Here is a 27,985-nt window from a genome sequence, read left to right on the forward strand (position 1 = left end):
GCAGCTGCCCAATAACTTTAATGCATTTCTTTGTGTTTCGATGCAGCAAACTGGAAGCTATTTTGTATTGTATAATTCAGCAATATATTCCAGACACATTCCAACATTAACTATCCACAAGTATAACCAATGGCAGAGTCACACACATTACTAGCAGCTATTTTTTTTTCACAGCCCATTGTTCAACTTGTGCGACCAGTGCAGTGTGTGAACCAGGCAGTGATTGAATACTGTAGTACAACATGCAAGCAGGTAATTGACTGAATGCTGCAATAACAGCTACTTCTATAGTCAGAACTTCCAAAAGAATCTCTACCTCCTTGATCATGCAGAGTTGCTGCTGTTGTGGAGCAGTAACTTCACAGCTAAGAAGCTACACAGTGGGCAGTATCCAAGTGGGCCATTCCACAAGCAGGGCCCACAGTTTGCACAACGGGGATTTAGTACTTCCTTTCGGAAGCCCTGAAACAAGCGGAAATGCTCGTTTCTGGATCAGGACAGGTCGGTGAAGCTCCTTTACGCGAGCACTGCCAACCTCCCCTGTTCCAGAAACAAGTGTTTCTGGTTCCTAGAGGAAGTGCTAAATCCCCATTATGCAAACACTGTGTGCTGCTTACAGAATGGATTCGGTAGTGGTCCCTGCTTATGCAATGGCCCACTTGGATACTGCCCTATGAAAAGAGCACTCCCCATAAGCTGAAGAAGGGGAGAAAATATGTGAATATAACATGCAAGTTGGGTCTCTTCCATAGACTTGAATAAGTTTCATTCCATTCTTCAAAAGAGTTGAGGGGGGGAACATCAGAAGATTTCAGCGAGGGAAGTTTATTATGGTAATCAGTTTTTTTTTGAAGGAACAATAAATATTTTAAGACAAACATTAGTTTTAAGAAAAGACATCAGTTATTAGAATTCAACTCATTTTCTACTTGGCCATGTTATGTTTGGGCAAAAGAGTTCTGATGTCACAAGGTCCCCATTTCTGATATTAGTTCTTACATGTTGATGATGGGCAATTACATACCTAGTTTAGGGCAGACAAATTGAGTGGAGTAGAAAAACTGAATCCCTGTGATCTTCATAGCTTTACCCTATGCATGTTGGAACCCTATGCATGTGTACTTTCTACGCTATGTGAGAGCACAGAGGGTTTGTAGAGATTATGGCAGAGACATGCTAAGAAGAGCCATCAAACAAGATGGAGCTCATTTTCCATGACAACCTATTACGGCACCTTGCAAGGATATGTATCAAGAGAAAAAACAGTAATTAAGTAATTAAGACTATTTTCAAACTTCCCTAGATTCCTACATGGGGAAAAACTGAGGTATGAATAGGCAATTGGCTTACCCAATTATTTACAAGAACACTTAATTAGAAAGGCATACTAAAAAGTTAAGAGCAAGATTTATCTTTCACAATCTGAAACAATGTGCTATTATCTGTTTAGGAAGGACACTTAATACACATTCATTGTTCTACTGCTACAGTCTCTGACACTTACAATTCCACATTTGTGACTAATTTGAAATGACCTCAATTCATCAGCATCTCTTGATCAACAGAATAAAAGGAAATTCAACATCAATGGGAGTGTACAACAAACCTAGTCAGGATTAGCATTGGTTAACACCAACATCTCAATTAAATAAGTGTAAGAGTTGCAAAAAATACTTCTCAAGTTTAAGTACAAGTGTTATATCCAAAGTCAGTGCATCATTATTATATAAGCATGGAATGGTTTCATCTTTACTAATCATTGCAGGTGAAGATTCTTTTGTATCCAGCTTCACACTATTTTTCTGAAAAAGAAACACACATAGCATTTTTAAAAATCTATTTCATTTTTGAACTTTCCTAAAAATAGGACACTGAAGACTTCAAATGTGTGTTTTTATGTATTCTATTCCAAAGCAATCATTTTTCAATTTTTTTTAAACTTCAAGTAGTGAGAGAAGGGTTTTTTATGGATTCTCTGGCTAAGATTATATAAAGAATAACGGTATGGCCATGATCTAGAAAATATGTTTCACATGCAGGAACAGACTTCAACATGGAGAAATCTCTACCCCTGCACACGTAGCTAATGCAAGAGCCCTGAATTTAAAAAAACAACAACACCAATATTGTGCCCAGAGACATTCCATCAGTAGGAGCCAGAGGACCCCTTACTATCTAAAATTGATCTGGAAAGCCCCAACATTTTAAAGAGCTATTTGCAATGAGGCTTGCTGGGGGAGTGGAGAAGAAATAGAAAAACAAACCAGAAGCCACTTTGGATGTATAAAAGTATTTGTGTGGTTCTTTGGCTCCTGGCCTGTGTACACAAGTCATTTCACCCAACTATTGCTCCTTCACATAGCTATTACTGCACACTACTTGCGCCTGAAAGAGTACAGGAGAAATGCAAGCTATTTAATACCTTACAGGACTGTACCAGCAGTTTACTGCTACTCCCCAGCTTCTGCCTCTACTCAAGATAAAAAAGTGCTGGAAGTCACACACTGGGAAAGAGGAATACCAAGCAAACACACATCCATACACAGAAAATGAGACATTTCTATCTGCATGATCAGATATGCACTAACCCTTCAGTTTATTAAACAGGTCTCCTCGATCCTGTGCACCTGACCTCTCTCTCAGTTGTACTGGAGAAAATGCAACTAGAGGGGACACAGGGATCTTTTTTTCAAGAAGAGTCACGCGTGATGGTGTCTTGACAAGTTCTGTATCCAATGCATAGCGTTTTCCCAAAGGACTAAGCACATCATTAGTTTCCAGGCTCACTGGTGTGAGACTGAACTCTGACCTGCACCTTGGAATTTGCTTTCTAGAAGACGAGTTTTCAAGAACAGTTTTTTTCAGAGCTTCATATCGGCTCCGAATAGATTGGATTTTCAATTTGTGCTCATTTCCTGACACATAATCTGGCAAAGCTTTGCTGTCTCTGGAGTTTTCTTCTCTTATTTCATCCGACTCTAAATCATTAAAACTATCAAGACTTATGGATCCCGCTTCCTCTGGGAGAGTTTCTTGAAGTATGCCCAGTTGGATAACGTCACGGCTATCAGAACTAATGCCACTTACTATCTGAGAAGCATCCCATGACAGAGTTGTACGCGTTGAAAAATTCTGACCCGCATAAGGAGACAAAGTCTCTGTTGCAATACTGTCCCCTGGACCATGATCCAGCTCACTCACACTTTTATTTATAGTCTTGACGAGTAGTTCTGGATGATCTGTTACACATATGCCTGGAATAGTACTTGTTAGTCCTTGCTTGCAAAACATATCGTCCAGTGGCCCAACAGCTGTTTGGGTTGGCAGTTCACTATGACCGATAACCACCTGCTGAAAGCTACATGGAGATGGCACTTTAAGGAATGGAGATTCTGCTGTATCAGATATGCATGAAGACATAAAGCATGCCATACTTGAATCTATTCGGTTTCTAAATGCAGGGACTGTATCCCGTGGTACATCTCTTGCTGCTTCACTATGATGCAATTCTGCACCTGAGGATTCTTCAACTTGAATAGCATTTTTCCAAGAGCTTCTAATTTCAGTAACTAAAATTGAATTTAAAAAAATTAATTGTGAGGTTGTGTTCCAGTCCATCCCCCACCCCCTACATACATTACTAGTGCAATTAAGTTAATGCTACCTTTGAAACAAATTAGTACAGAAAATATTGGCTCCACAGCTTCCTTCCACACAGCCCACCAATACTGCATACAATGTCACCAGCTACTTAAATATGAGCTCCTTAGAGGAGTAGTACCTACACGGTCATGTGAAGCAGTGAGGAGACCTGTTGAAGCCCTACCTTTGACCAGTGGAAAGACTTCCCTCTTCCTCCAAGTTTGAGATTTTGCCAGGAATTGCCCACACAATATCAAGCTAGTTCTTGCAGCCATAATGGCAAGAAATATACTCTATTAAAAAAGGGGGGTGGGATTCTCAGGGTGCCAAATGTATAGCCTAATACCATAGTTTTACACTGTACAATAAATTAGATTTCACACAGTCCTTGCCATGTCGGGATTTGTGCACAGTTGAAGGCTGGTAAGAACTGCCCCTTTTAGAAACTACCAGATATTAAAAGTTTGATCTGGAACAGACCTTTGACCTTTGCAGCCTGGAACCAGAGCTGCCACTTGCCATTATCAAATATTGGGGCCTTTCTGCAGGCTTACTTGAGAGAATCCTTGCATTTATCTTGTTGGGCTCACAATTGAGCCCTGACAGCCAGTGTTTCTTTTCAGATGGAATTTCACTGTGGCAGATCACTCCTGAGAGGCCAACGCAGAAGTTATCAGACTCTTCTCCGGAACAGTTGAAGCCAATTTGCCTCTAATCCTCTGAGTTGTCAGATGGAACATCGCCAGTCACATATAGAAGACTAGACCATCACTGAGTCAGGTAGTTCAAACTGGGAGCCTCCAGGGGCAGTGGGATAGCTATGATAGCTTCTGCTTGTCAAATCCTGACCCTTTGAAGAAAAATGGTCAGAAGTAGGAAGGGTAGGAGTGTATGTAGCAGATTCTTTGGTCAGTGTGCCTGAGGGCATCAACTGCCATCACAGCTCAACATCGGAGTACCAGTGAAAAAGCTTTCCATCTGGCAGTTGTTAGGACTGAAGAATGATCATAGCTGACCAAAGCACTGTACTATTTGGCTGAAGACCTAGCATAGTGCCCATTCCACCTGGCCCAGAGAACACCTCTTGAAACATTCCTGCATCACACAACCTCAAAAGTACCAACTCTGACATGGCACGATCTCTAGCTATATATTACGAAAGGATAGCATATTAAAGATACTCACTCAGATTTTCTGGAGTCCGTGGAATCTGTTTCCTTGTTAAGAAAGGATCTGAGATTAAGGTGCCAATCAGGTCCTCCAAATGTTTTCCTTTTCCTCCAGTGTTCTGGGATGAATCAGATGCTACTACATCCGCTACCTACACGAACACATACATAGCAAGGATTGAGAGAGACAAACCCTTTTCTAATAATGGGATTTCAAGCCCAGTTCTAACATACTATAGGACTTTAAAAATTGATTTTCTAAGGAAGTATTTAACAGCAGCATTAATAAAACCTACAACAAAAAAGTATAGATCACTTGAGCTACAAGAGGTTCCCAACCCCTGGCCTAAGGGCCCTAATTCGCTTTCAGAGAAACTCTCAGCAGCCGCATTCCAGTGGTGGGCAGGGCCAAAGGCAAAAGCAGTGGGGCCAAAAATACAAAAATATGCCAGTGCACTGTAGCTTAAAGTTCTCACTGCCAGTATCTAAGCCTTAAGAATAGGGATGTTGGAGAAATCCACTATGGATTCAAATGAGTTCAGATTTCTATGGATCCAGCCTGTGGATTCCATGGCAGACTGGCTTTATCCACGTTGCATGGATTCAGCCGTTTTTTTTTTAATCTTTGGAAGGGTGGGGGGTTGCACAAGTGCACATTTGCAAATGAAATTCGTGTACATTCCTTATAAAAAAATCCAAATCAGTCAATGACCAGACAACAGAATGAAAGACACCTGACAATCCACAAAACACAGATGGGGTGGATTTAACAAAATCCGTACACCCATTAATTAGGAGAGGCGTTTCACCCTTTCAGAATGGGGAAAAACTGCATATAAGTCAAGAAACCACCAAACGATTGGTGGTTGGGGGGGAAAGGGGTGGGACCAGGGCAACACTGTGGCCATTTGGGGAACCCAAAGCCTGAGGCTCCCCAACCCTGACTTAGCCCCCTGCAAAGCTGAGTAACAAGTACTTTTTCCTCCTGTTAGGTCTGACCTAGGGTCCTCCTCAGCTCAGAGCTTCCAGTATTGAAACTATCTAGGTAGGTACTAGTTTTTTGTCACCTGCTGAAAGTTCTGCATTAGAAGGGTAACAGCCTTGAGATGAGCTGGCAAGCTGCAGCTATGATCCTGAAGTTAAAATATACTGAGTTGGATCCAGAATCAACTTTTTGTCAGTGGAAGGGTACCACTTGTGAAAAAGGACTTCCGCATTCTCTCCTCTCCCTCTGCAGCCCCACCATGCAACCTCCACATCTCCTCCAGCTAAGATTTGGAGGGCATGTGGGAGGGCTGCCGGGAAGGGCAGAGGAGATGCAGAAGTCCCACTCTGCCTGTGGAATTCTTCTGTTGGTGGAACATCAGTGCAGAACCAACCCACTGGATATAAAACCCATAACAGACAACTTAGTAGCTTGATAACAGTCACACTACTGCAAAGCTTAAAAATGGCATAGCTAAATTTGCATCCTAATACAATTATTTCATATAATGTCTTATATGACAGATTTGCTATGTATATTTACTTCATTGCATGAACACATGGCAGAAAGCTGTGACTGTGGATTTCTATCCATAGTGAAATAGGAAGGTATGTTACACATCATGACACAGGTTATTTTCCTACACAAACATGTTATCCATGTAGGAACTCTGTCAACATGTTTGTGTAGGAAAATAACCTGTGTCACAATGTTTAACATACTTGCCTATTTCACTATGTATAGCTTTCTGCCATGTGTTCATGCAATGAAATAAATATACAAAGCAAATCTGTCTTGTGTGAAGCAGCCCTAATTTTTATTATTCCCTTAATTTGATCCTTCCTTACTATTATTTATTCATATAGATCCTCCAACTAGAACCTGCTCAAAGCCTCACAATCTAAAAAATGACAGATCAGGAGGAAGAATATGAGTCAAAAATTAAGACTGATTTCCATTGCCTATAAACTTCTGAATTCAATGTAGTGGACAATAGTCTAGATTTGGGTAACTTAAAGATTTTATACTTACTGAATTCGTATAGTGAACCAAAAAACTCAAGTTGTGGCAAATTTCTAGTATTAATCATAGTGGGTGAATGACATTAAAGTGTTCCTCACCTCTTCTGCCAGTTGTTCTTGTGCTTTCTTAAGAGGATCTTCTCTTTTAACTGAAGATGGTGCTCTTAACATATCAGCTTGTCTTTTCTTCTCAGTTTCTAGTAGTCTAGGATTTCTTCCTTTGTATTTCAAGATTTGAAAATGAGACTGCTCTGTTGTCCTTTGGGGAGTTTCAGCATTTGATCCCTGGAAAAAAAAAATTACACACATGATCAAGGATGGGTTTACAGATACAGACTGTCGTATTAAACAATTTGTCATAGTGGCAGATTTAATCACTACTACCAACACCCCCATGGCTACCCAAATCTTAATGATATTCTATTCCCAAGTAAAAGAGAAGATTCGGCCTGCCACTACTTAAGACTTCCAACAACTGGCATTTCTAAGCAGGTAAGAGATGTTATGATGCAATAGCATCTAGGCCATATTTCATCACGTACAGTTTTAAAGTATAAAAAGTAGATTATGTTGGAAGCAACTGTCATTGAGTTCCCATTCAGTTCATGCACAGAACTTTCTTCTGTCTGTAGCAGGTTTCATTAGTTCCCAATGACTTAGAAAGAGGACAGCCAAACTACATTTTAAAACCATAGAAAACCACATAAGTGAATGTCTCCAGTACTGCTATGCACTAAAATAAATAAATAAATAAATGACGTACAAGGGGGGTGAACATTGAAGAAAACCTACATTTCCATTGTTCCACATCTACAAGTCCCCTGGACTGCAAGGAGGTCAAATCAGTCAATCCTAAAGGAAATCAACCCTGAGTGCTCATTGGAAGGACAGATACTGAAGCTGAAGCTGAAATATTTTGGCCACCTAATGTGAAGAGAAAAGTCACTGGAAAAGACCCTGATGCTGGAAAAGATTGAAGGTAAAAGGAGAAGGGGACGGCAGAGGATGAGATGGCTAGATAGCATCACCGATGCAATGAATATGAACTTGAGCACACTCCGGGAGAGAGCGGAGAACAGGAAGGCCTGGCGTGCTATGGTCCATGGGGTCACGAAGAGTCGGACACGACTTAACGACTGAACAACAAAAAGCTTTTTGTACACTCTTCAACTTCTCTTCAAGAATTCATAAGCTACTAATAGGTTACCTTTTCAGAAGGTATCCTGTTTCCAGATTCTGTAGCAAGATTAGAAGAGGATGTAACAATCCTAGAAAAAGTAGTAAATATTACTAGATGTATACTGATGAAAGAATGCACCTTTTTGTTCAGCTACTGAAAGTTGTGTGCCCCGTATCTGTCCGTTACAATTTCCCTCAATTCATCCCGGTCATCAAAAGGCAGTTTTATTATAGGGAGAGCTTGTGTCAACTAGAGTAGTACTTTCTCTATTTGAGTATCAGCCTCCCAGATGTATACGGCAACACATAAACAAAACAAAATGTGCTCCAGTATATGCTTCACAGTACAGTCAGGGCCAGAAACATTGGAACAAGGATAACTGTTCTGGCAGTTGGCCTCCATACACCACCACACTGAAGTTGAAAGGAAACACACCCAGATGGGAGCGAAGTCAGGACTTTCAGCTGTAATTCAAGGGGTTTGACAAAAGTGGGGCACTAACTATTCAGGAAGTACAGCCAGTGGCATACACACACACACCCATCATTGGTGGCTCATAAGTAATGGAACAAACCAACATCATTTCAAACGTAAGGATCGTCTTTAATCCCTGGATGAAAATCCTTTGCAGTCAATGACTGCCTGAAGTCTGGAACCCATGGACATACCAAATGCTGAGTTTCCTCCCTCGAGATGCTTTGCCAGGCCTTTACTGCAGCTGCCCTCAGCTGCTTCTTGTTTGTGGGTCTTTCTGCCTTCAGTCTTGTCCTCAGTAAGTGAAAAGCATGCTCTATTGGGTTGAGATCAGGTGACTGGCTTGGCCATTGAAGAACATCCCACTTCTTTGCCTTCAGAAGCTCTTGGGTAGCTTTTGCTGTATGTTTTGGGTCATTATCCATCTACAATATGAAGTGGCGTCCTATCAGTTTGGCAGCATTCGGCTGAATCTGAGCAGAAAGTATAGCCCTATACACCTCAGAATTCAGCCTCCTGCTTTTATCAGCAGTCAGGTCATCAATAAACACCAGTGATCCGGTTCCATTGGTAGCCATGTATGCCCATGCCATAACACTGCCTCCACCATGTTTGACAGATGATGTGGTATGCTTTGGATCATGAGCTGTTCTTTTCCTTCTCCACATTTTTCTCTTCCCATCATTCTGGTACAAGTTAATCTTGGTTTCATCAGTCCAAAGAATCTTATTCCAGAACTAGGCAGGCTTTTTTAGGTGTTTGCTGGCAAAGGCTAATCTGGCCTGCCTGTTCTTGAGCGTTACCAGTGGTTTGCACCTTGTGAAGCCTCTGTATTTACATTCATAAAGCTGTCTCTTGACTGTAAATGTTGACAATGACATGTCTACCTCCTCAAGAGCGTTCTTGACCTGGCTAGATGTTGTGAAAGGGTTCCTCTTCACCATGAGCAGAATTCTGCGGTCATCCACTTTAGTTGTCTTCCGTGGTCTTCCAGGCCTTTTGCTGTTGCTGAGCTTGCCAGTTAATTCCTTCTTTTTTCAGGATGTTCCAAACTGTTGTATTGGCCACTCCCACTGTTTTTGCTATCTCTCTGATGGGTTTATGTTGTTTCCTCAGCCTAATAATGGCCTCCTTCACTCGCATGGACACCTCTTTGGACCTCATGTTGGGAGTTCCAGTGAACAGCTACCAAATGCAAATGTAACACTCAGAACCACCTCCAGGCGTTTTATCTGCTTGACTGGTCATGGGGTACCCAGGAAACACGTGGCCATGCAGCTGTTTGTCAGCCATTAATTCCATTACTTATGAACCACCAAGGATGGGGGAGGGTGTATGCCACTGGCTGTACTTCCCGAATGGTTAGTGCCCCACTTTTGTCAGACCCCTTGAATTACAGCTGGAAGTCCTGACTTCGCTCCCATCTGGCTGTTTCCTTTCAACTTCAATGTGGTGGTGTACAGAGGCCAACTGCCAAAACAGTTATCCTTGTTCCAATATTTCTGGCCCTGACTGTATATTTTTTTTAATAGGTTACATAAAATCTCTAGACACAACAGCAAGTCACACATTATCAGTTCATGATTAAGGCCACTTTAGGAGCCAGTACCATTTTCTGCACAAGATATTAAAATTAAATTTTATAACAGTAATTTTTCTCCTATTAGAATCAACTACTGATAGTTGTTTAAGATCACAACTACTTCTATCCGTTTGGAACTATCAGGGAAGAAGATGAACCACATGTATAGCTGACACAATACCGATCTACATAAAGTCAGCTGAATGTGTGGCTCAAAAGACTTTAAGCGCAAGTACTTTAGAGAACAGCATACATAACTCAAGCTGTTGAGAGAATGGCATTCTCCAGAGATGCTTCCCACATTTGAAAGGAGCAGTAGCAGGACAATCCCCTCCTTGAGGTCAGCTTTCCACTAGAGGGGAAGCCAAGCTAAATAGATTCATCTCTGCTGCTATCCCCATTGGACCTAGATGCCTCAGGGACCCAAAGAAATAGTGAGAATGACAGAAAGGGAAGCCATTCTCTAATTAATTGTCAGGATATGCTAAAGAGCTTTTGAGGTCAAAACTAGATTTACATCAAAAGTTAAAGATCCAATGTTTCCAGTTACATTTTTATTAATCGTCATGAGAACAGAATATGAGACCCTGAAATGTGTAGCGACACCTCATTCTTGTACACACACACACACACACACACACACACACACCCTCCTTTTGCTGCATAAGGTCATATTAAGGCATACCTCTCTGCGATGACCACAGTTGAACTATTTTGACTTCCTGGTGCTTTACCAGTCCTCTCAATTTTGTTTGTCTGAAGATTCTTTTTGGTCAAGTCTGAAACACATTTTTTTTTTTTTAAGGGAATCAAAATTTAGCCTCATGTTTAACATACTTCCAGAGAAAGTATGAATTGTTATATTTAGTAGAGAATAACACTAACACTTCCCACTGCATAAATACGGCCTCAAGTTTTTTGGCTGAACATGCAGCCCTGTTGCAGGCTCGTGCAAAGGAGCAAACAAACCAGGAAATCTTCTATAGTGTCCCCATTTCATCCAAAACAGAAAACTATGGTTAACAGCTTCAGAATGAGACAGGATGCTAACCCAACTTCAAACCATGGCTCAATATCCCGGCTTGCTCTGAAATAGTTTACAAGTTTGGAAAAAACTGGAAACTATAGTTAATGGAAGATTTCCTAGTTTACCCGCTGGCACAAAATAAGAACAAAAGGGCTGTGTGTGTGTGCAGCCAAAAGGCTTGTTCATGTCTCAGCTAATTAAGCCAAATGCGGCCACTGAAGAACTCAGGTAGTTGGAAAGGATAAAATATGGACTCAGTGGAGGATCCTAATGAGATACAGGATGCTAGCTCCTGCACTTTACTGTTTGTGATGTCTTAGTAGTACCTGAATCCAGTATGAAAACCCACAATAATAAGTGACATGACTTGAAGTGCAATCAGATATATTATCTACTCACACATCCTGTAGACTGGGTTCGCATGTCACAACAACCCACCATAGGCACCTAGCCACAGCGGGACATTGTGTCATCCCAACCTGGTGCATTCTCTGCAGCGTGGCTTAATTTTCATGAACAAGCCACCCTGAGAGCCCATGGTATGTTGTAGAGTTGGTCATGGCCATGGTGGGTTGTTGTGTCATCTGAACCCAGGAGAACGAATTTATCATGAGTTGCCAGGATTGGCTACAGAGCCGCTTGGCAAGAGTGGCAAAAAAGCCTGTGCCAGTCTTCACAATCTCATCAGCACTGCCTCCAGCCTCAGTGCCCAAATGCAGCAGTAACTGCTCTGAAAAGAAGCCACAAAAAGGCAAGGAGCCAATATCTCCCCTTTCTGGACATGCTGGCAACCCACAGAAGTGTTGAGTGGGAGGGGGACACTGACAAATGTCAAGTTCAACACTTAAAAGTGAGAGGATTATATTGCAGAGAGATATTGCCCCTGCCCTTTTGGCACACCTACTTCTCTCACTTCTGCACTCCCTTTGGCAGCTGAAACGTACAAGGAAATTGACAAAGCAAGATTACATACTGGACAGGCGAACCTGTGCTCCTACACACTTGTGAAGGAACAGGAATTTATTTTTTAAATCACCCCATTTGTGTTCTCCTGAAGCACCGATTTTTTTTTTAAGCTAGGGAACAAAAAAAAGGTAGCAGGGAGGGAGCTGAGAAGAGAAGACAAGATGGGTTCTGCAGCACAGGTGCCTGGGATACATGCCGAAGCGGCTGGAGGACTGAGGGGGAGAACAAGCCATGGCAAGCCCAATCATCTGTCAGGTATACTGTGGGTTGTTCAGCAAACAACCAATCCACCATGGCTTCTTCACAAGGTGGCTTAGCGTGACGTGTAAAGCCGCCCACTGAGTTCAATGGACCATCCTCCCAGGTAAATATGTATAGGATTACAGCTTTACATTTCAATGCTTATACTCTCATCATATTTTTCCTATAGTCCTCTTTTATGCAGAAAAATCAATCTTTATGTTAATGTTCGATATATGGCCATGATTCAGTTTTAAAAGATAAGTGTACTCTTTTAACACAGAGGCGTGGAAACTTTTCAGCCCAAAGGCCAAATTAGTTCTGGGCAAGCGTATCTTGGACCACATACCAACATCAGACAGGTCCATGCCACTGCTTGCATGCGGTCCCAACACATTTGCCCAACCTCCAATCACTCTCTCACACCATCCTTCCCCACTGCTTTGAGGCTTTTAAAAAGCCTCCAATAGTGGCACCAATGGAGCCTTCTTAAAAGCCTCACTGTGGCTGGGGAGGACCAATTTTTCAAGGGGGGAACAGTATTGTGAAGGGAAGGGTGTCTCTCCTTATTTGAAACCTAATTTGTCACAGGCTTAAAGCAAAGGCTAAATTACTTTTAAAAGTTTTTATTAGGTATTGTGGAGCCTCTGTTTTGTCAGTCACTTACATACACTTGAAATTGACTTCATCCTGCTAGTATGCAGAAGCTACTTAAATGGAGCCCTGTTTAGTGTTTTAAATTATCCATTTAGGTTTATGCACAGCTTCCGTTTTTAAAAGGTGTAATCAACCAAGATATTACAAATTGTCATTTCTGAGAAGTGGCTATGGGAGCAAGACATTCCATAATTAATCATTTATTACCAAAGCTACTGCCCATCAGGTTGTGTGAATCCAAGTCAGAAAGGCAGCTGACAACCTCTAATATTCAACGGATAAGGGTATCGGATGGACTGGAAAAAACTGTTCCTAAGGCTTACCTGGAATTGATGCAGGGTACTGGCAGAAGACACTGTTTTTATAAGCTTCCTCAGTAGCAGGAGTAAAAGAAAGGGGAGACATAGCTGGTAATAAGTCAAGTGCCTTAGGAGAAAAAAATCCACATTTAAGAATGTTTTTAGCTTTGAATTTTATTAAGATTCTTGATATTCAAACACTTCTTTTCATACCAAATATGAACATTTTATAACCAGTCTAAAAAGTTCCAAGTCTAAAACGTTGTCTTTAAGTTTTAGTATACAAGGTACAAGATACAAGTTACCAGATGGAATAAAGATTTGAGCAATCCTATAAGATTAATATTGGAAACTTATAATAAGGGGTCATAAGACTGATTGTTTAAAATAGTCAAACACACAGCATTAAACATGACAAAATTATTTAAAGGTTCTACCAGTGTAATAACTAAGACCTTAGAACTGTGTTTAGCTTAACAAATTAGCACAGTGAGAAGGGGTGGAGTTTGCACAGGCCAATTTGTTTCAAATAATTACAGCAAACATTTTGAGTTGTATCCAATGTGAGTCCTACTTAAGAGTAGACCCAAGAAAATGAACGGGACTAACATTGGATACAAACCTTTTGAACTACAGACATTTATTCTTGCTCAGCACAAGCCATTCTATCTCCTTCCACTCTCTCTAGGTAGATACTTACAGGATTAGGATCTTTAATTAAATGAAAAGGTGACTGGCCAAGATAGTTTTCCCACTTCAAATCCCATTCTTGTTGTTTTTCAGCAATTGATCGGCTTATTGATCTGTGATCCTCAGATTTCAATTTTTGCCTGTAAGAATTTTAATATCCAAAATATTTCCTTGTTGATGTTAAGGATTTTATTTAAGCAAACCAAGATTTAAAAAGGAACGAGTTTTACCTGTTATTCAAATGTATTCCTTTCATTATAAATATACAGTGGCCGTCAAAAGTATTTTTTGCTATGCCCTGGCTATGCTTTAGTTGTAATCCATAAGTATAATAATCAAGAAGAAACTGCAAAACCACAACATGCATGTTTCACTTACAAAAATCTGAAGCTGTAAAGATGCTCAAGAAAACCAAGTCTCTATTTTAAAAATTTAAACACAGTTCCCAGATTAATAGATTTTTAGCCAATAGCGATCTGAAAAGCAGGAATGATTCCCATTACCAACAGTCAATTAAAGAGCACCAAGTACAGGTTAATGACAGGAGTAGGGTATAAGTCCTGATTATGCCTCAGCAGCAGTACTATGAACATGAATATGTTTAAAAAGAATCCAGCCACCAAACCACATAGGAGAAAGGCATTCAGTGGCCTGGTGCAGATAAGCTACAGTATGTACCCACATGCTTCCTCATGCCTTCTGCTATGCATCTTAAGTCAATACCTTATAGGGCTTGTTAAGCCACAGATAACAAATTGATCCTGGTATGTAGGAATTGCTTAAGGCACAGTTTTCTGGTTTGGATGACATTGGGAAACTGTGATTTAGCAAACCCTAGAAGAACTTAATTAGGGTGCTTAACAGAAGGGAGTGCACAGCTCAGTCCTGGTCTGATAAACTATGGTTTATCAGATCAAGACTGTTACATCTTAACTGGCCCAGTAAGCAAAGTCTGCACAGAGAACATTTGGAATGAGACTGTACCCACAGAAAAGAATATGCATGCCTCAGACATCTGAGCTCACCTCAGTGATTTCAGCCCCAATAAAATCTCATTCTGGAACTTTGCCTTTCCTTCAAGGTACTGAAGATCCAGTTTTAGTGCATTCTTGTCAATGTGCCGACGCTCATGCATCAGCATTTCCAAGGCTTTGTTCAGTAACTGGATGACTGTTAAAATATTTAGTTTTCCTGCTTCATATACATTCCCTACATGCAGCTTCAGATATTGAAAACAAAGGAGAACTGCTTAATACATAAACATATTGTCTTAAGACCCCATTCCCCTTTTCAACAACTGAACTCAGTATAAAGGAATAGTGAATAATGCAAAACAAGTAGGTTGAGTACCATGGTTTATTTATATTCAGTTAAGGAGATCAGACGTGCCTGCATCCTTTATTTATGGCTGAAGGTTTTGTTTATGCCTTTTTCCACAATCAAGTAAGTTATTACAGTTGTCAGAGTTGCAATGTGTACATGAAGCTTCCCCCAACTGCATTGGTTTCCCTTTATCAGATGCACATCCAGTCATACATAAAATTAAGTAGGACTCCCCATACATACCACATGAGGTGCGCTCTATCTAGGGTTAAAGCCAACATGCAAAAAGCGTTGCTATTAAAATGGAGTTCCTTGATTTATGTTTGCACAAATCCAGATACTCAACCTTGATTATGAACCCACGGTTCCCATATACTTTGACTTAACAAAATTACCCTCTCAATAGTTATTTGACAACCAATTTCAGACAACTAAATAAAGTGACAGGAGACAAGGCATAAAATGAAACTGTATAGATAGTGGAATATCTGGACAGGTAAGAAGAGGTACAGGTAAGAAACTTACTTTGTGGATTTCCTTTTCAACTTTTTCAAGTAGAGGCCTTGGAACACTGACAGCAACACTTGTGCCATCCAATACATACTGGTCAACATGACCTTTAAGTACTGAATCTACAACTTCTCTTTCTTTTTGCAGAAGCTTAAGTGTTTCCATTATTGGTGCCCATAAACCGCGAACCTTTGGGATAATGGAGAAAAGAGGGAGGAGGGGAAAGTAAAAACAAGAAACCTTGACAAAGCAGAAATAAGCATGTAAGGAAAGATCAGTGTTGGGGATGGGGGTGGGTGGGACTGTCCTAGCTGGAAATATATGGACAAAGATCCTCACCTTCTCAATTTTCTCCGCTGTGTTACTCTGGTTGTGACCAACATTTTTTCCCATTCTACCCAAGCAATAAGAAATAAAAAAAATGTAAATGTTATTACCAATAATATGAATACTCTAGTCAAAACATTTTCATGTATTTTGATGCATTTTGCCAGTGGTTTATCTACTAAAGAATCAGGCATGACAGAACACAAAACACCCTGTACACACATGAAGTGTCCTTCTCCCACATTTCACACCCTGTTATATGCATCAAACGTAACATTGTACTGCAAAAGCATTAAGAAAACAATCATGGGGAAAAGACCTTAATGGCGCAATCCTATGCATGTTTAGACAGAAAAAAATCCTACAACTTCCTGCTTTCCCCAACCTACATGGCTGGCTGGGGAACGCTGGGAGGTGTAGGACTTTTTCCTATCTAAAATGCACAGGATTGCAACCTAGATAGCTTGTTCATGTTTGTAAATTTCTAATACAATACACTTACTTTTGGAGCTGTTTGTCCAGATCTGCATTTTCATATCTTAAATCTCTTATTAGTTTACTGAAAAGCCTGTAAACAGAAGAGTAATGGTTAAGAGTCACAGTTAAAGATATGTAAATGCAAGTTAACCCAAGATCTATTGGCAGTAAATAGGTACTGGGAAACAAAAGAACAGCATTTCTTTTCTGGATCACTTAAGCTTGAAACACAAAAGGCTTAAAATATAAAATGTTTTTTCCCATGGATGACATCCAGTGTTGCACAAGCAAACTTCTACTCATATGATGGGACTTTTCCCTCCTCTCCTCCTAAACTGCTTGACGTTTGCCCAGCACTCCAGAGCAGTTTTTGAGGGCATACAGGAAGCTCATGCAGGAGGAGGGGTAATACCCTGCCCTCCTCATTTCATTGACAGAAGTTATCCCATTGGTGGGAGGGGCTAACAAGATACAACTCTACATTACTGTCCTTAGTAACATACAGCTTTAAGATAACAACTCCCTGGAAGCTACTGAGAAGGGTGTATGAATGCAATCACTTTTTCATCATTGAACACCCTTTTCTATGTGGACAGGACAAAATCATCTCAAATATGTGGTGATCTATCTAAGTTGTCCCAAGTTGTGTCTTATGACTGCAACTTTCTATATAAAATGTAAAAACAAGATATTCAGCAGTAACAAGAGCCTTGCCAATTAATCTAGAATCTACACATTACATTCATTTGTACAAACGCCACTTACTGTGCTTTTTTCTGAATTTCTTGAATTATCAAATCTTCCTTTTGTAGACTCCGTAAAAATCTGTTATGTACCACACGGTATTTTGCAGCTGCCATATTCCTGTCTGGAGATCTAGAGTTCATGGCTTCTGGATAAGGTATGCCAGCACCTGGTATGAAAGGAGTACATTTTCCAATGTTTCTTAAATCTTTGTGCTTGGGGCCGCCCACCCCTTCTAAACTTGTTCTGCCCTCTGGGCCTCTTGAATCCAGAACTAACAGTCTGTTCTCCAAGTGAACACTAAGAGACCCTTACATACAACTGTAGGCACTGAATGAAAAAAGGATGCAAATGCATACAGTATTTATTTTAAAGATTTATATATCATACTTCAGCAAAGCTTCCAACACAGTTTACAAAACAAGATAAAATTCAAAAATCGTCATAGGACAACAAATTAAAATGCCGTAAAATATGGTAATATTTCTAAGTAATGCTTGCTTAGCACTCTATTTCCTACCCCTTTCCTCTGAGATGCAAAAATCTCAACCTTTTCAGAGCCAGACAGAAATTCAATAATTAAACAAACCCATTAGTTTAAGACCAAAATTAAACTTATCTCATGTTCACTCAAGCTCCACAAAGCCAGGAAATGGGAAGCGGAGACAGCAATCCTATGGGCCCCTAGACAGAGTCTGGTGACCCATAGGATAGTTTGGATTCCTAGATCAGAGGTTGGAGGCAGTGCTCCAACCTTGGATCCAGGAGTGCAAGCTCCCCTCCCCCTTGCAGCCAGCACGGAGAAAACCATGCTGACCTCAGAAGGAAGGGAAAGGAGCATGCCAGTGGGTGGGGAGGGGATGACTTACACCATATCCCCAGGGCTCCCCAGCCTCCATCCCTCTCCCTCCCTTTCCCAGGCACCTCAACTAGACAAGTGAAAACACCCATCTAGCAAAAATGCAGAGCAGGGAGGATGGAGGTGAAGATCGCCTCTGCTCCTCCTGCTCTGCATTGGATGGCCGTAAGCCTCCGAGTTCAGAGGCTTACAGCTATCCTGATGGAATTGCACCCTAAGGCTGATGCCTTAACTGACATGCCCTGTGGTCAGGGATGATGTTGTGCAATGGCATAAACTGTGCTTGCTTACAACTTACCTCCATGCAACCACACTTTTCCTTGGTCTTTCAGGCCCAAAACCAGATGGGGAGAATGGAGTGCCTGGGACCAGCAAAGATGTCTCATGTTTTGCTGGTCCTGTATTGCCTTATGAAGCATTTGAATCTTACTGTTTTGTTAGAGGAATCCTCCTATAAGTTGACCCATGCCCGTTTGTTCTTTACATCAGTAGCTGGCAGGATGGGTTAATGAGAGAGTGAAAGCATCTAGCCTTACTGCTGCTCACCTAGCAGTAAGGCTAGATACTGCACAATACCAGACCAGGACAACATGGGGCATCTCTGCTGAACAAGAACATGTATGGGTGCATGAAGGGTAAGGTGTAGCCAAGCACATCTTCCCTAGCAGCAGCAAAACATTGGATGTATTGTACAACACACTCCACGTTTTTTACAGGGGCCTCCCCAGCACATCTTAGCATCCACTGCAACATATAGGGGTACTGCAACAGGTCATTTATGTGGCAAAATTCCTTAACAGCATAAATGCCTCCAAAATAGAGCACATGCCATCCTGGAAGAGAAAGGGCTTCCAGTCTTCTTCCTCTATCCCCTCATCAATATTTCTTTCCCATATCTGCTTCATTGTGACATTCCCCCCTATGTCCTGCTTTATCAAAATTTTATATATTTGGGTTATTATACCCTTTTCTCCTAACTGATAATTATCTACAAATTTTCCCATTCTGTTAAATCTCTTGTACTTTGCCTTCTTATCCTTCTAATTCTTATGAATTTACTGATTTGCATCCATACTAACCATGCCATTCTGCATACTTTGTACACAATTGTTCCATATTTCTTCTATTATAGGATTCTGCTGTTCATAAACATTTCTCATTTGGCTCTTATTTCTTTCAGCTTATTTTTCCCCACTGCTTTCCCTTTTATATCAAACCCTAGGTGCACCCAAATCAGTATTAATGGAGAAACCCCTGGCATTCGTTTCTCTTTCCTGAAGTTCCATACTTTTAATAATCTTTTTATTTTACTTCCATTATTTCTTATTTGTTTTATATACTTTTTAACATATAACGTATTTTGTAATTCTTCTTCTTTTAGTCCCATCAATTCCCTTTCTATTTCTATCCAATTTACCCTCACCCCTTCCTTCATTACTGTTAATGTATGTCTTAATTGGTGCACATCATAATAAGTTTTAAAGTGTGGTATACCCCATCCTCCTTCTTGCATAGATCTATATCTAAACATCTTTGCTGTTTGTGGCCTTTTAGTCTTACAAATAAATTTTTCTATGCTGTTTTGTCATGTTTCAAACCTTTTAAATGGAATTTCTGGTGAAAGCACATTAAAAAGATAAGTAAATTTTAGTAATACCATAATTTTTATAGTCATAATCCGATCAGAAAGTGTTAAATTTCTCTTTTCTCATCTGGCTATGTCATTATTTCCTTCCATAGGTTCCCATAATTTAGTTTCAGCACATTCTTCTGTCTTTTAGGGACTTGAACTCCTAAATAACTAAACGCTTTGGTTACTAAGGGAATACCTGCCATTATTGAAATTTCTATTTGTTCCTGTGGTCCTATATTCAAACACATCAAATCATACTTCTTTGTATTTATCTTTAGTCCTGCCACCTGTTGAAATTCTGTTAATTCTCTTATCAATTCCTTTATTCCCTTTTCTGAATTTACTAATGTAAATGTCATCCACATAGAGGTTTAGTTTAAATTCTCTCTTGCCTTTGAGTATCCCTTTAACATCTTTATTTCCCCTGATTCTGTTAGCCAGAAACTCAATTACCATTGTAAACAAAAATGGTGAAAGGGGGCACCCCTGCCTTGTTCCTGAATTAAGCCTTATTTCTTCTGTCTCTAATCCATTGTACCTTATTTTTGCTGTTGTTTGTAGGTATATCACCTCTATTATATGTTTAAACTTATTCCCCATATTATACTTATTTAGCAGACTTAATATAAATTTTGGATTAACCATATCGAATGCCTTGTAAAGATCAAGTGTCATTATTACAACCGGGATCTTTCTTGTCTTACAAATATTTATCATACTAAATATTCTTCTAATTAGATCTGCAATAAATCTATTTTTTTTTAATCATATTGATCTGAACCTATACAGTCATTAATAACTTCTTTCAGGCGTTTTGCTCATATTTTAGTAAATATCTTATAATCCACATTCAGTAGAGAGATTGGTCTGTAGGAGTCCAGGTTATATTTATCTCTGTTTAATTTGGGTATCAGTGTTATTATAGCTTGTGTCCATGTTTTCGGAAGTGGGGCCCCCTCTTGTATTTCCCAATATCATTTCTTCAGTTGTGGCATCAAGACATCCACGAATGCTCTATAAAATTCACCTGTAAACTAATTTTGGCCTGGTGATTTATTATTGTTTAATTCTTTTATAGCTTCTTTAATCTCCTCTTCTCCTATTTCAGCTTCTAATAACTGTTTCTGTTCTTTTATAGTGGGGGTATTTTGTTTTGTCTTGATATTCCTGAACCTGCTTTATTTCTGTTTCCCTTCATAAAGATTTTTATAATAACTTTGTAATAATTTTCCCATTTCCTTTTGATCATATGTTTTAATTCCTTCTTTTGTATTCAGACCTAAAATTCTGTTCCTAGTTCTCTTTTTCTGCACTCTGTTCGCAAACAATTTTGAGCTTTTTCCCGTAAACTCATACCTTTGCTTGACATAACACGTCTATCGTGGTTTTATTTATTTCTAATGCCTCTCTTTCAATTTTTCCATTTCTTTTCTGATTCTAGCCTGACCAATGTACTTGTACTGCTCCATTAATCTGCTAATTAATGGAGCAGTACTAATTGATCCAGTGTCTCCTTTTTCTCCTTATCCTTTTTATTAAACTTAGCTCTTTTATACATTCCCCGTATTGTTGCTTTGTCCACTTCCCATCTAACTGTTTCCCATTTTATTCTCTTCAAAATATCTTTCTATATACCTTTTCATCCTAGCTTTAATATCTTCCTTAGTTAATAATATGGGATTCAATCTCCATATAGAATCCCTTCTAATTTCTTGGTCTATACCTACATACATTTTAATTAGGGCATGGTCTGTTACTTCTATAAGTCTTCGTAAGAAAGTTTCTGCCGTTAAAATTGTGTCCAACCTACTGAAACTTTTATATACATCTAAAAAATATGTATGACCATAGTCATTAGGGTTTATTTTAATCCAAGCATCATAAATATTGGGTATGTTGTTTTTTAAATCTCCATATACTGGATACTCTTCGGTCCTGCTTTAACACACTCCTTCGTTTCCTATCACCCACTTGTGTTGCCCCCTGAAGATTCCAATTTAAATCTCTTGCAATGATTTTTTTTCTGATTTTGAGAAACTGTTAACTTTAGCTAAGATCTTCTGTAGAAAATTTAATTGATTCGTGTTAGGGCTATATACTGATGCCAATGTTACTAACTCTTTATTATATATCCCCTCTACAAATATATATCTTCCCTTTTTATCTTTCATCATTCTTTTTAATTGAAAATTTATCTCTTCATTAATATCCCCACCCACCCCCTTTGCTCTTCTAGATCCTGGCGCTAAGAATTTATATCCCCGTTGTCTGATGCTCATCTCACTATTTGTTTTTGGTTTGTGGAGTTCTTGCAAAAATAGTATCTCAGGCTTCATTTCACATATCAATTTATACATTCAAGTTTGTTTTACCCAACCCCCTTCTCCTCTTATATTCAGAGATCTCCACTGTACCATATTTTAAGTTTTCTTCTACTTTTTTCTCCTAAAAGCTACCTGTTATTTCCAGTCCCTCCTAATTCCCCCCTCCCGCCTTCCTGAAAGGTTCTTTGCTCCTGCTTCCAAGAGCCAATGTCACCTTCAGTTCTTTTTAATTTCCTCCTCCCTACTCTTATCTCCAAAGCTTATCGCTGTAGTGTCACAATACTCTTATATAAACACACAGAATATTTAGACAGATTTAGAGAGAAAAGTTGTGAGACAGAAATACATACACACACACACACACACACACAAGCAGACAAGAGCAAAAGTGGAACAATATGAGAGGATAACTAAACTTCTTTATCCTCTCTGGGGTGGTCAGCCAACTTATTTCTTCCTAAACTGGCTCCTTGCCTTATATTCCCTCGTCCTCTGTTTTTCTTTTCCTTTTTTGCCGATAATTATTTTATCTCTTCCTGTTTATGACTCAATCCATATTTATTCCTTTCATTTTTTTTTGTGGCTGCTCCCTTAACTCTTTTATAAAAACATTTGTTATTTTTTTTCTTTCTTATTTCCTCTTATGCTTGTAGTCGGCCGCCACATCTTCTCCCCCTTGCCATCTGAAACATCTGTCTATAGTCCTTTCTTGCCCTTTTTCTTCTTCTGGGATTTCTATCTTTAACTCTCAGAACAGTCCCTTGATCCCAAATTTAGTTGTTACCAGCTATGTTTTCCCTTTATATATTATTGTCAGTTTGAAAGGGAAGCCCCAGAAATATTTAATTCCTTCTTCTCAAAGTTTTCTTGTAAATGCGACTAGATTTTTCCTTTTCTGTAGCGTCTCTGGTGCTAAGTCTTGTAGAAACATCACAGGCACATCCATATACTTTCTTTCATTAGCCGTATTTCTTTCATTATCTTTTCCTTTAAAGAAAAGTTTACAAGACAAATTATTATATCTCGTGGAACGCTTGTTTCTAACCTTCTGGGTCCTAGTGCCCGATGAGCTCTTTCAAGTTCGTCCATCTGTATTTTACATGCAGGCAATAGTTCTGTAAACCATTTCACTACAAATTCTTTAACAGATTCTCGTTCTGCAGTCTCCATAATTCCACAAATACACACATCTTTCCTACGATTTCTATTGGATGGATCTTCACATTTTAAGCTATTTTCTTCAATTAGCTTTCTTAAAGATTTAATTTGTACCTCATATGCGTCGAGTCTGTCTGTATTCTCCGGAACTGCCGCTTCTGTTTCTCTCATCCTCTCTTGCAGTTGGTCCAATTTATCTTCCAGTATTTCCTTCCAAGCAGTCAATAAATCTTGTTTGAGTATTGCTAATAGCTTGGTCAGTTCTTCTTTTGATACCGCCATTCCACCAATCTCAACTTCTTATAGCTTATAAATCATAAGCTATAATAATAAGCTTTATAGCTGATTTAAAGATGTATTTTATTCCATTCTCCCTGATAGATTCATTAATGGCTGTCTGGAATTTTGTTTCCAGGAGCTACTTTCTTTTTAGATAATCTTTCTTGGCTTAAAATATTTCCTGAGTGCAGGGAGCTCCAAGATCACACCACAATTCCCTTCAGCGTCCAAGCTCTGCCCCTCTGCAACAGGTCATTTATGTGGCAAAATTCCTTAACAACACAAATGCCTCCAAAATAGAGTGTGTGCCATCCTCAAAGAGAAAGCATTTCAAGAACAATATCATGCACTATGGTTTACCTGCAGAATCTGTTTTAACATGATGCGTTATGATGTATCTTGCAAAGTGGAACATTAGATGAATGAACTTAGGTCCACCAGGGGAAAGGAATAACGATGCAACAACCGGAGGAAAGTTGTTTCCGCATTCTTCCTAGAGAATTAAATGGATTAAGAACACATTTGAGAAAGTGAACTGCAGACTACAGTACAACCTCATTTTAATTTTTAACTAATGCCTACTTGTATTCGCTGTAAGCAATACAACTGGCAAACAGAACAGAACCAAACAGCTTTGACTTCCTTGCTAGAAGAGGCACTATGCCTGGCTTTACCACAACCTGAGACTTCTTCACAAGGTGAAGAAGCCAACCTGGTACTCACAGGGCATGATACCGCATCCCCTCTGTGCCACAGAAGTGCCCTACCAAATTACCTTTATGTCATGGCAAGGACTAGCACTAGAGTAACAGCTTCTGTTGTGCTGGATTCCAATCAGTATGATTGCATAAGTTGTACCTTCATGCTCGCAATATGTGTTTTAACTCCAACCCCACATGCTCCAAGCATAGGATTATGCTCACCATATTTTAAAAGGATCCAAATGAGAACTAAACAAAAGAGTATTAAGAGATATATGAACTTGAGCACACTCCAGGAGAGAGCGGAGGACAGGAAGGCCTGGCGTGCTATCGTCCATGGGGTCACGAAGAGTCAGACACGACTTAACGACTGAACAACAACAACAACAACAACAATTAAGAGATATACTAATTTTCTGATCCTGGGTGACAACAAGTTTTACTGACCAGCTACTGTTCGGGCTGGTGAGCAGCCTCGCCCCTCTTTAAGTGAATAACCAAGTTAAGGGAGCAAACAAGGGAGGGGAGACCCTTCTGTCCTTCACACTGTCTTCTGGCTCTCCTCAAGGTGTTTCCTTCTTTTGAATTCTCCTCTACTGTCATCCTGAATTACTTGTGTTTTTCCTAGCTGCTTAATAGCTTTGGATGGTGAAAAGGCGCAGACAGAATAATCTAAGAGAAGAGAATTCTCTCCCCCATTGTCAAGAAGGTCAGGGCACAAATTTTGAAGGTAATTTTTATAACTATCACATACATAGGCATACAGCAACATATAAGGGACAAATATGTGGACACCTTTTCATTCTTACCAATACTTACTGAAATTCTTCTTAACCATTCATAACACTGCTTCCTGAATTCAGAGTCTGCCTTTTTATCTATGGGAGGAAAACAAAATCTTTCCATTCCCAGGGAAAGGAAAGAGGAGAATTTCAGCAAACATTTCAGGTATCAGACATATCCTTCTCACAATTTCACAATCCAAAAGGTTCTTGGTGTTGTCTGAATGCATCTGCACTAGCAAGTTATTGCATGTTTATTGTACATAATCTTAGAAGTGCCTCACACATGGTAGAGTTACATATTTTACAGTTGCAGTGCACTTTGAGGCTGGTTCTAATAGTACTAAATGATACCACACTAGTTCTGGTGTGCCAAAAAACAAGTGCCATATTATGGTTACCACAACGTGCTGTACATGGGGCTGCCTTTGAAGTCTCCAGAATGCTGTAGTAAGGATTTTGGTGGGTGCTCGCCCTTGGACGCACATATCTATTTTACAACAGCCGCACTGATTTCCAGACCATTTCGAAACACAATTCAAGGTGCTAGTCATAACCTTTAAAGCTCTAAACGGCTTGGGCCCAAGACAGTCTCATTCCATATGAGCCTGCCTACTTTATAATATCTGCTGGAGGGGCTCTTTTTCATGTCCCATCAGTGACAGAGCCACAAGTGGTCAAGACACAGGTGACAGCCCTCTCTATGGAAGCATCTAGAATCCACATTACAGAACTTCCTGTCATGGGAGGTTTGTTTGGTCCACGCTTGGCCTTCCATCAACTAGTTATGACACTTTTATTCAAGCAGGAATTTGACCTGCCAGGATAATGATTTTTGGTAAACCTATCTCTTGTTTTAAAAATCTGCTGCACCTACTCCTTGTTTTAGGCTGCAATCTTATACACCTTCTTCTGTGTACAATTCTCAGTGAACATCGTGGAACTTATTTCCAAGTAGCAGAGCGCAGATGTGCAAGACCAACCCAGGTCCTCACAACCACAATTTTTGGCTTGGCTAACAAGGCCAGCCAAACGTTGTATATCTCAGTGAATAAATTTAATAAGGAACGCCTTTTGAAAGACCTATGTAATAAACATTGTTTAATGATATCAGAGGAAAATGACACTCACCTGAAGATCTCATTACAATGTGACTGGTCCAGGTTTGAAAACAAGAACCATGCAACGATATGAAATGCATCTTTGTTTGGTTTATCAAACAAGTTCCTTTAAAAAAAGATAGGAAGAATAACTTTGAAACAAATGTCAATGCAAAGGAAAAACATTACCCCATGCACAATACAAGGGAACCCAGCAGGACTGCCTCCTTTTCTCCCTAGGAGGAGTCCTGTAACAGCTTCAAGAGAATGTACACGTACATGGATGTCACTGTGTACATGTACATGGATGTTCAGTGTACATTGATGTACACTGTGTACATCCACCCCACTTCTCCAAGCATTGAGAAGTGCCAGGGGCATAGCGTTTAACCAGGTTTGGTTTCATTTGGAAGGAGATCAATGGAGACTTATTGGCATTTTGTCATATTTGCATTTATCTACAAACATACAGGTTGAGCACTGGCATAAGCTCAGCTTAAATATTCTGACAGCCAAAGCCCACTGTCCTCACCTCAAATTTCTATGGAGACAGCCAGTATCCCAAAATACTGTTAGCTTACATAGCCCCAAAATTCAGTTCTGTCTTTCCCTCTGAAACTGCAGCTTGAGTCAGACAATCTAAACACACAGACAACTAGATTACCACACGCTTAGGTATGGGGAAGGGGAGAGAAGGTCTGCCCCCTTCTCTGATGATTCTTCCTATTCAACGCATTCCACCAAATGACCCTATTTTATTTCTTTATTTTTTACATTTATACCCCACCTTTTTTCCCTCTCGCAAGGAATCTAAGGCAGCTAACATAGTCGTCCTTTTCTCCATACTATCCTATATAAAGAACAACTGGCTAACTTTAGTTCCCATGGCAATATATCACCTGGCCTCTACCAGGCCAAACACCTCTGACAGATTTGTCCAATTTTAAGCAGCACTTCTGGCCCAGTAGCCACACTTGTCCAACACATACACCCAGCGTACAACAGCATTTCTTATTAAGAGATGCGGAGATGGGAAGTATTTCAATCTTTATTTCCGCCCATTACAAAAGTCTTCATGGTACAGCAGCATTGACTTTTAAGAAGGGAGCAACCACCTCACAGACAAATGACATAATAATAGAGTAAGTCCGTGGAGCATCCACACCTAGCTTCCTACCGAGTTTCCGCCTCTTGGGGAGTTGAAGGCGCGGGAAGTGAATAAATTAATCCAATATGAATACATCCATTAAATAAATATTAACTTTAAAAAGTGATCAGCGGGGGGAGGGCAGAGAACCAATGGGTGCCAGCCTAACCACAAAGCGGCCACGCCACGCCACGCCACGCCTCCCTCGTACTCACACGCCCAGACGGAGATGGGTGGAAATTTTCCCGGCGGCGGCGGCGCGTGTGGGGTCGAAGCCCAGCGCCAAAAGGTAGCGCCAGAGATGCTCTCTCTCCCAGGCAAGAGACGGAAGCTGCGCGCTCATCTCCGCAACGTAGTCGGAGCAGCCCGGTTAAACGGCTGGTGCGTATCCTCAGTACCCACGAGCAGCGGCCCGACTAAACGGCCAGCGGAGATGCCCCAAAGCGCTCGCCTCTCTGCCTCTGTCAGTCTTTCGCAGCCGCCCTCTGTGCCAGCCCTCTCACGTCCTTCCCGACGCCGCTTCAGTTATCTCGTCACCGTCGCCTCGCACGCCGCCATTTTGCTTAAACCGCCAAAACAGAAATCGAAGCGGAGGGAATACGTCATAACTGAGCGAGGGGCGCATCCTCCAATCAAAACCCGCAGAAAGGCTTTACGTCGCCGGCAGCGTCTATCCCGGTGGGGAAAC

The 27,985-nt window shown here is 40.3% G+C and overlaps 1 protein-coding gene and 1 non-coding gene across 5 annotated transcripts; both read right to left on the reverse strand.

Moving 5' to 3' along the window:
• HAUS6 (HAUS augmin like complex subunit 6) lies at positions 1-27,985 on the reverse strand. 4 transcript variants are annotated; one of them, XM_084834567.1, is made up of 17 exons: positions 27,513-27,985; positions 26,182-26,277; positions 25,088-25,166; positions 23,928-24,060; positions 17,336-17,483; positions 16,596-16,661; positions 16,106-16,160; positions 15,782-15,955; positions 14,959-15,152; positions 13,944-14,073; positions 13,268-13,370; positions 10,740-10,833; positions 8,026-8,086; positions 6,918-7,103; positions 4,828-4,963; positions 2,589-3,569; positions 1-1,802 (listed from the first exon to the last, which is right to left on the reverse strand). In XM_084834567.1, exons 1-17 carry the CDS (start codon positions 27,638-27,640, stop codon positions 1,795-1,797), a joined length of 2,772 nt encoding a protein of 923 aa, XP_084690693.1. In that variant the 5' UTR covers positions 27,641-27,985; the 3' UTR covers positions 1-1,794. The 4 variants fall into 4 exon arrangements, with proteins under 4 accessions (XP_084690693.1, XP_084690694.1, XP_084690696.1 ...); XM_084834568.1 differs by having other exon boundaries at positions 25,078-25,166; positions 27,513-27,875; XM_084834571.1 differs by lacking the exons at positions 1-1,802; positions 2,589-3,569 and adding an exon at positions 4,364-4,492.
• Positions 8,157-8,286, reverse strand: LOC146352633 (small Cajal body-specific RNA 8). Its single transcript, XR_014788697.1, has one exon.

Source organism: Heloderma suspectum, chromosome 2, assembly GCF_057233095.1.
Source record: "Heloderma suspectum isolate Gila_16-S chromosome 2, 16-S_ref, whole genome shotgun sequence".
Lineage (NCBI taxonomy): Eukaryota > Metazoa > Chordata > Lepidosauria > Squamata > Helodermatidae > Heloderma > Heloderma suspectum.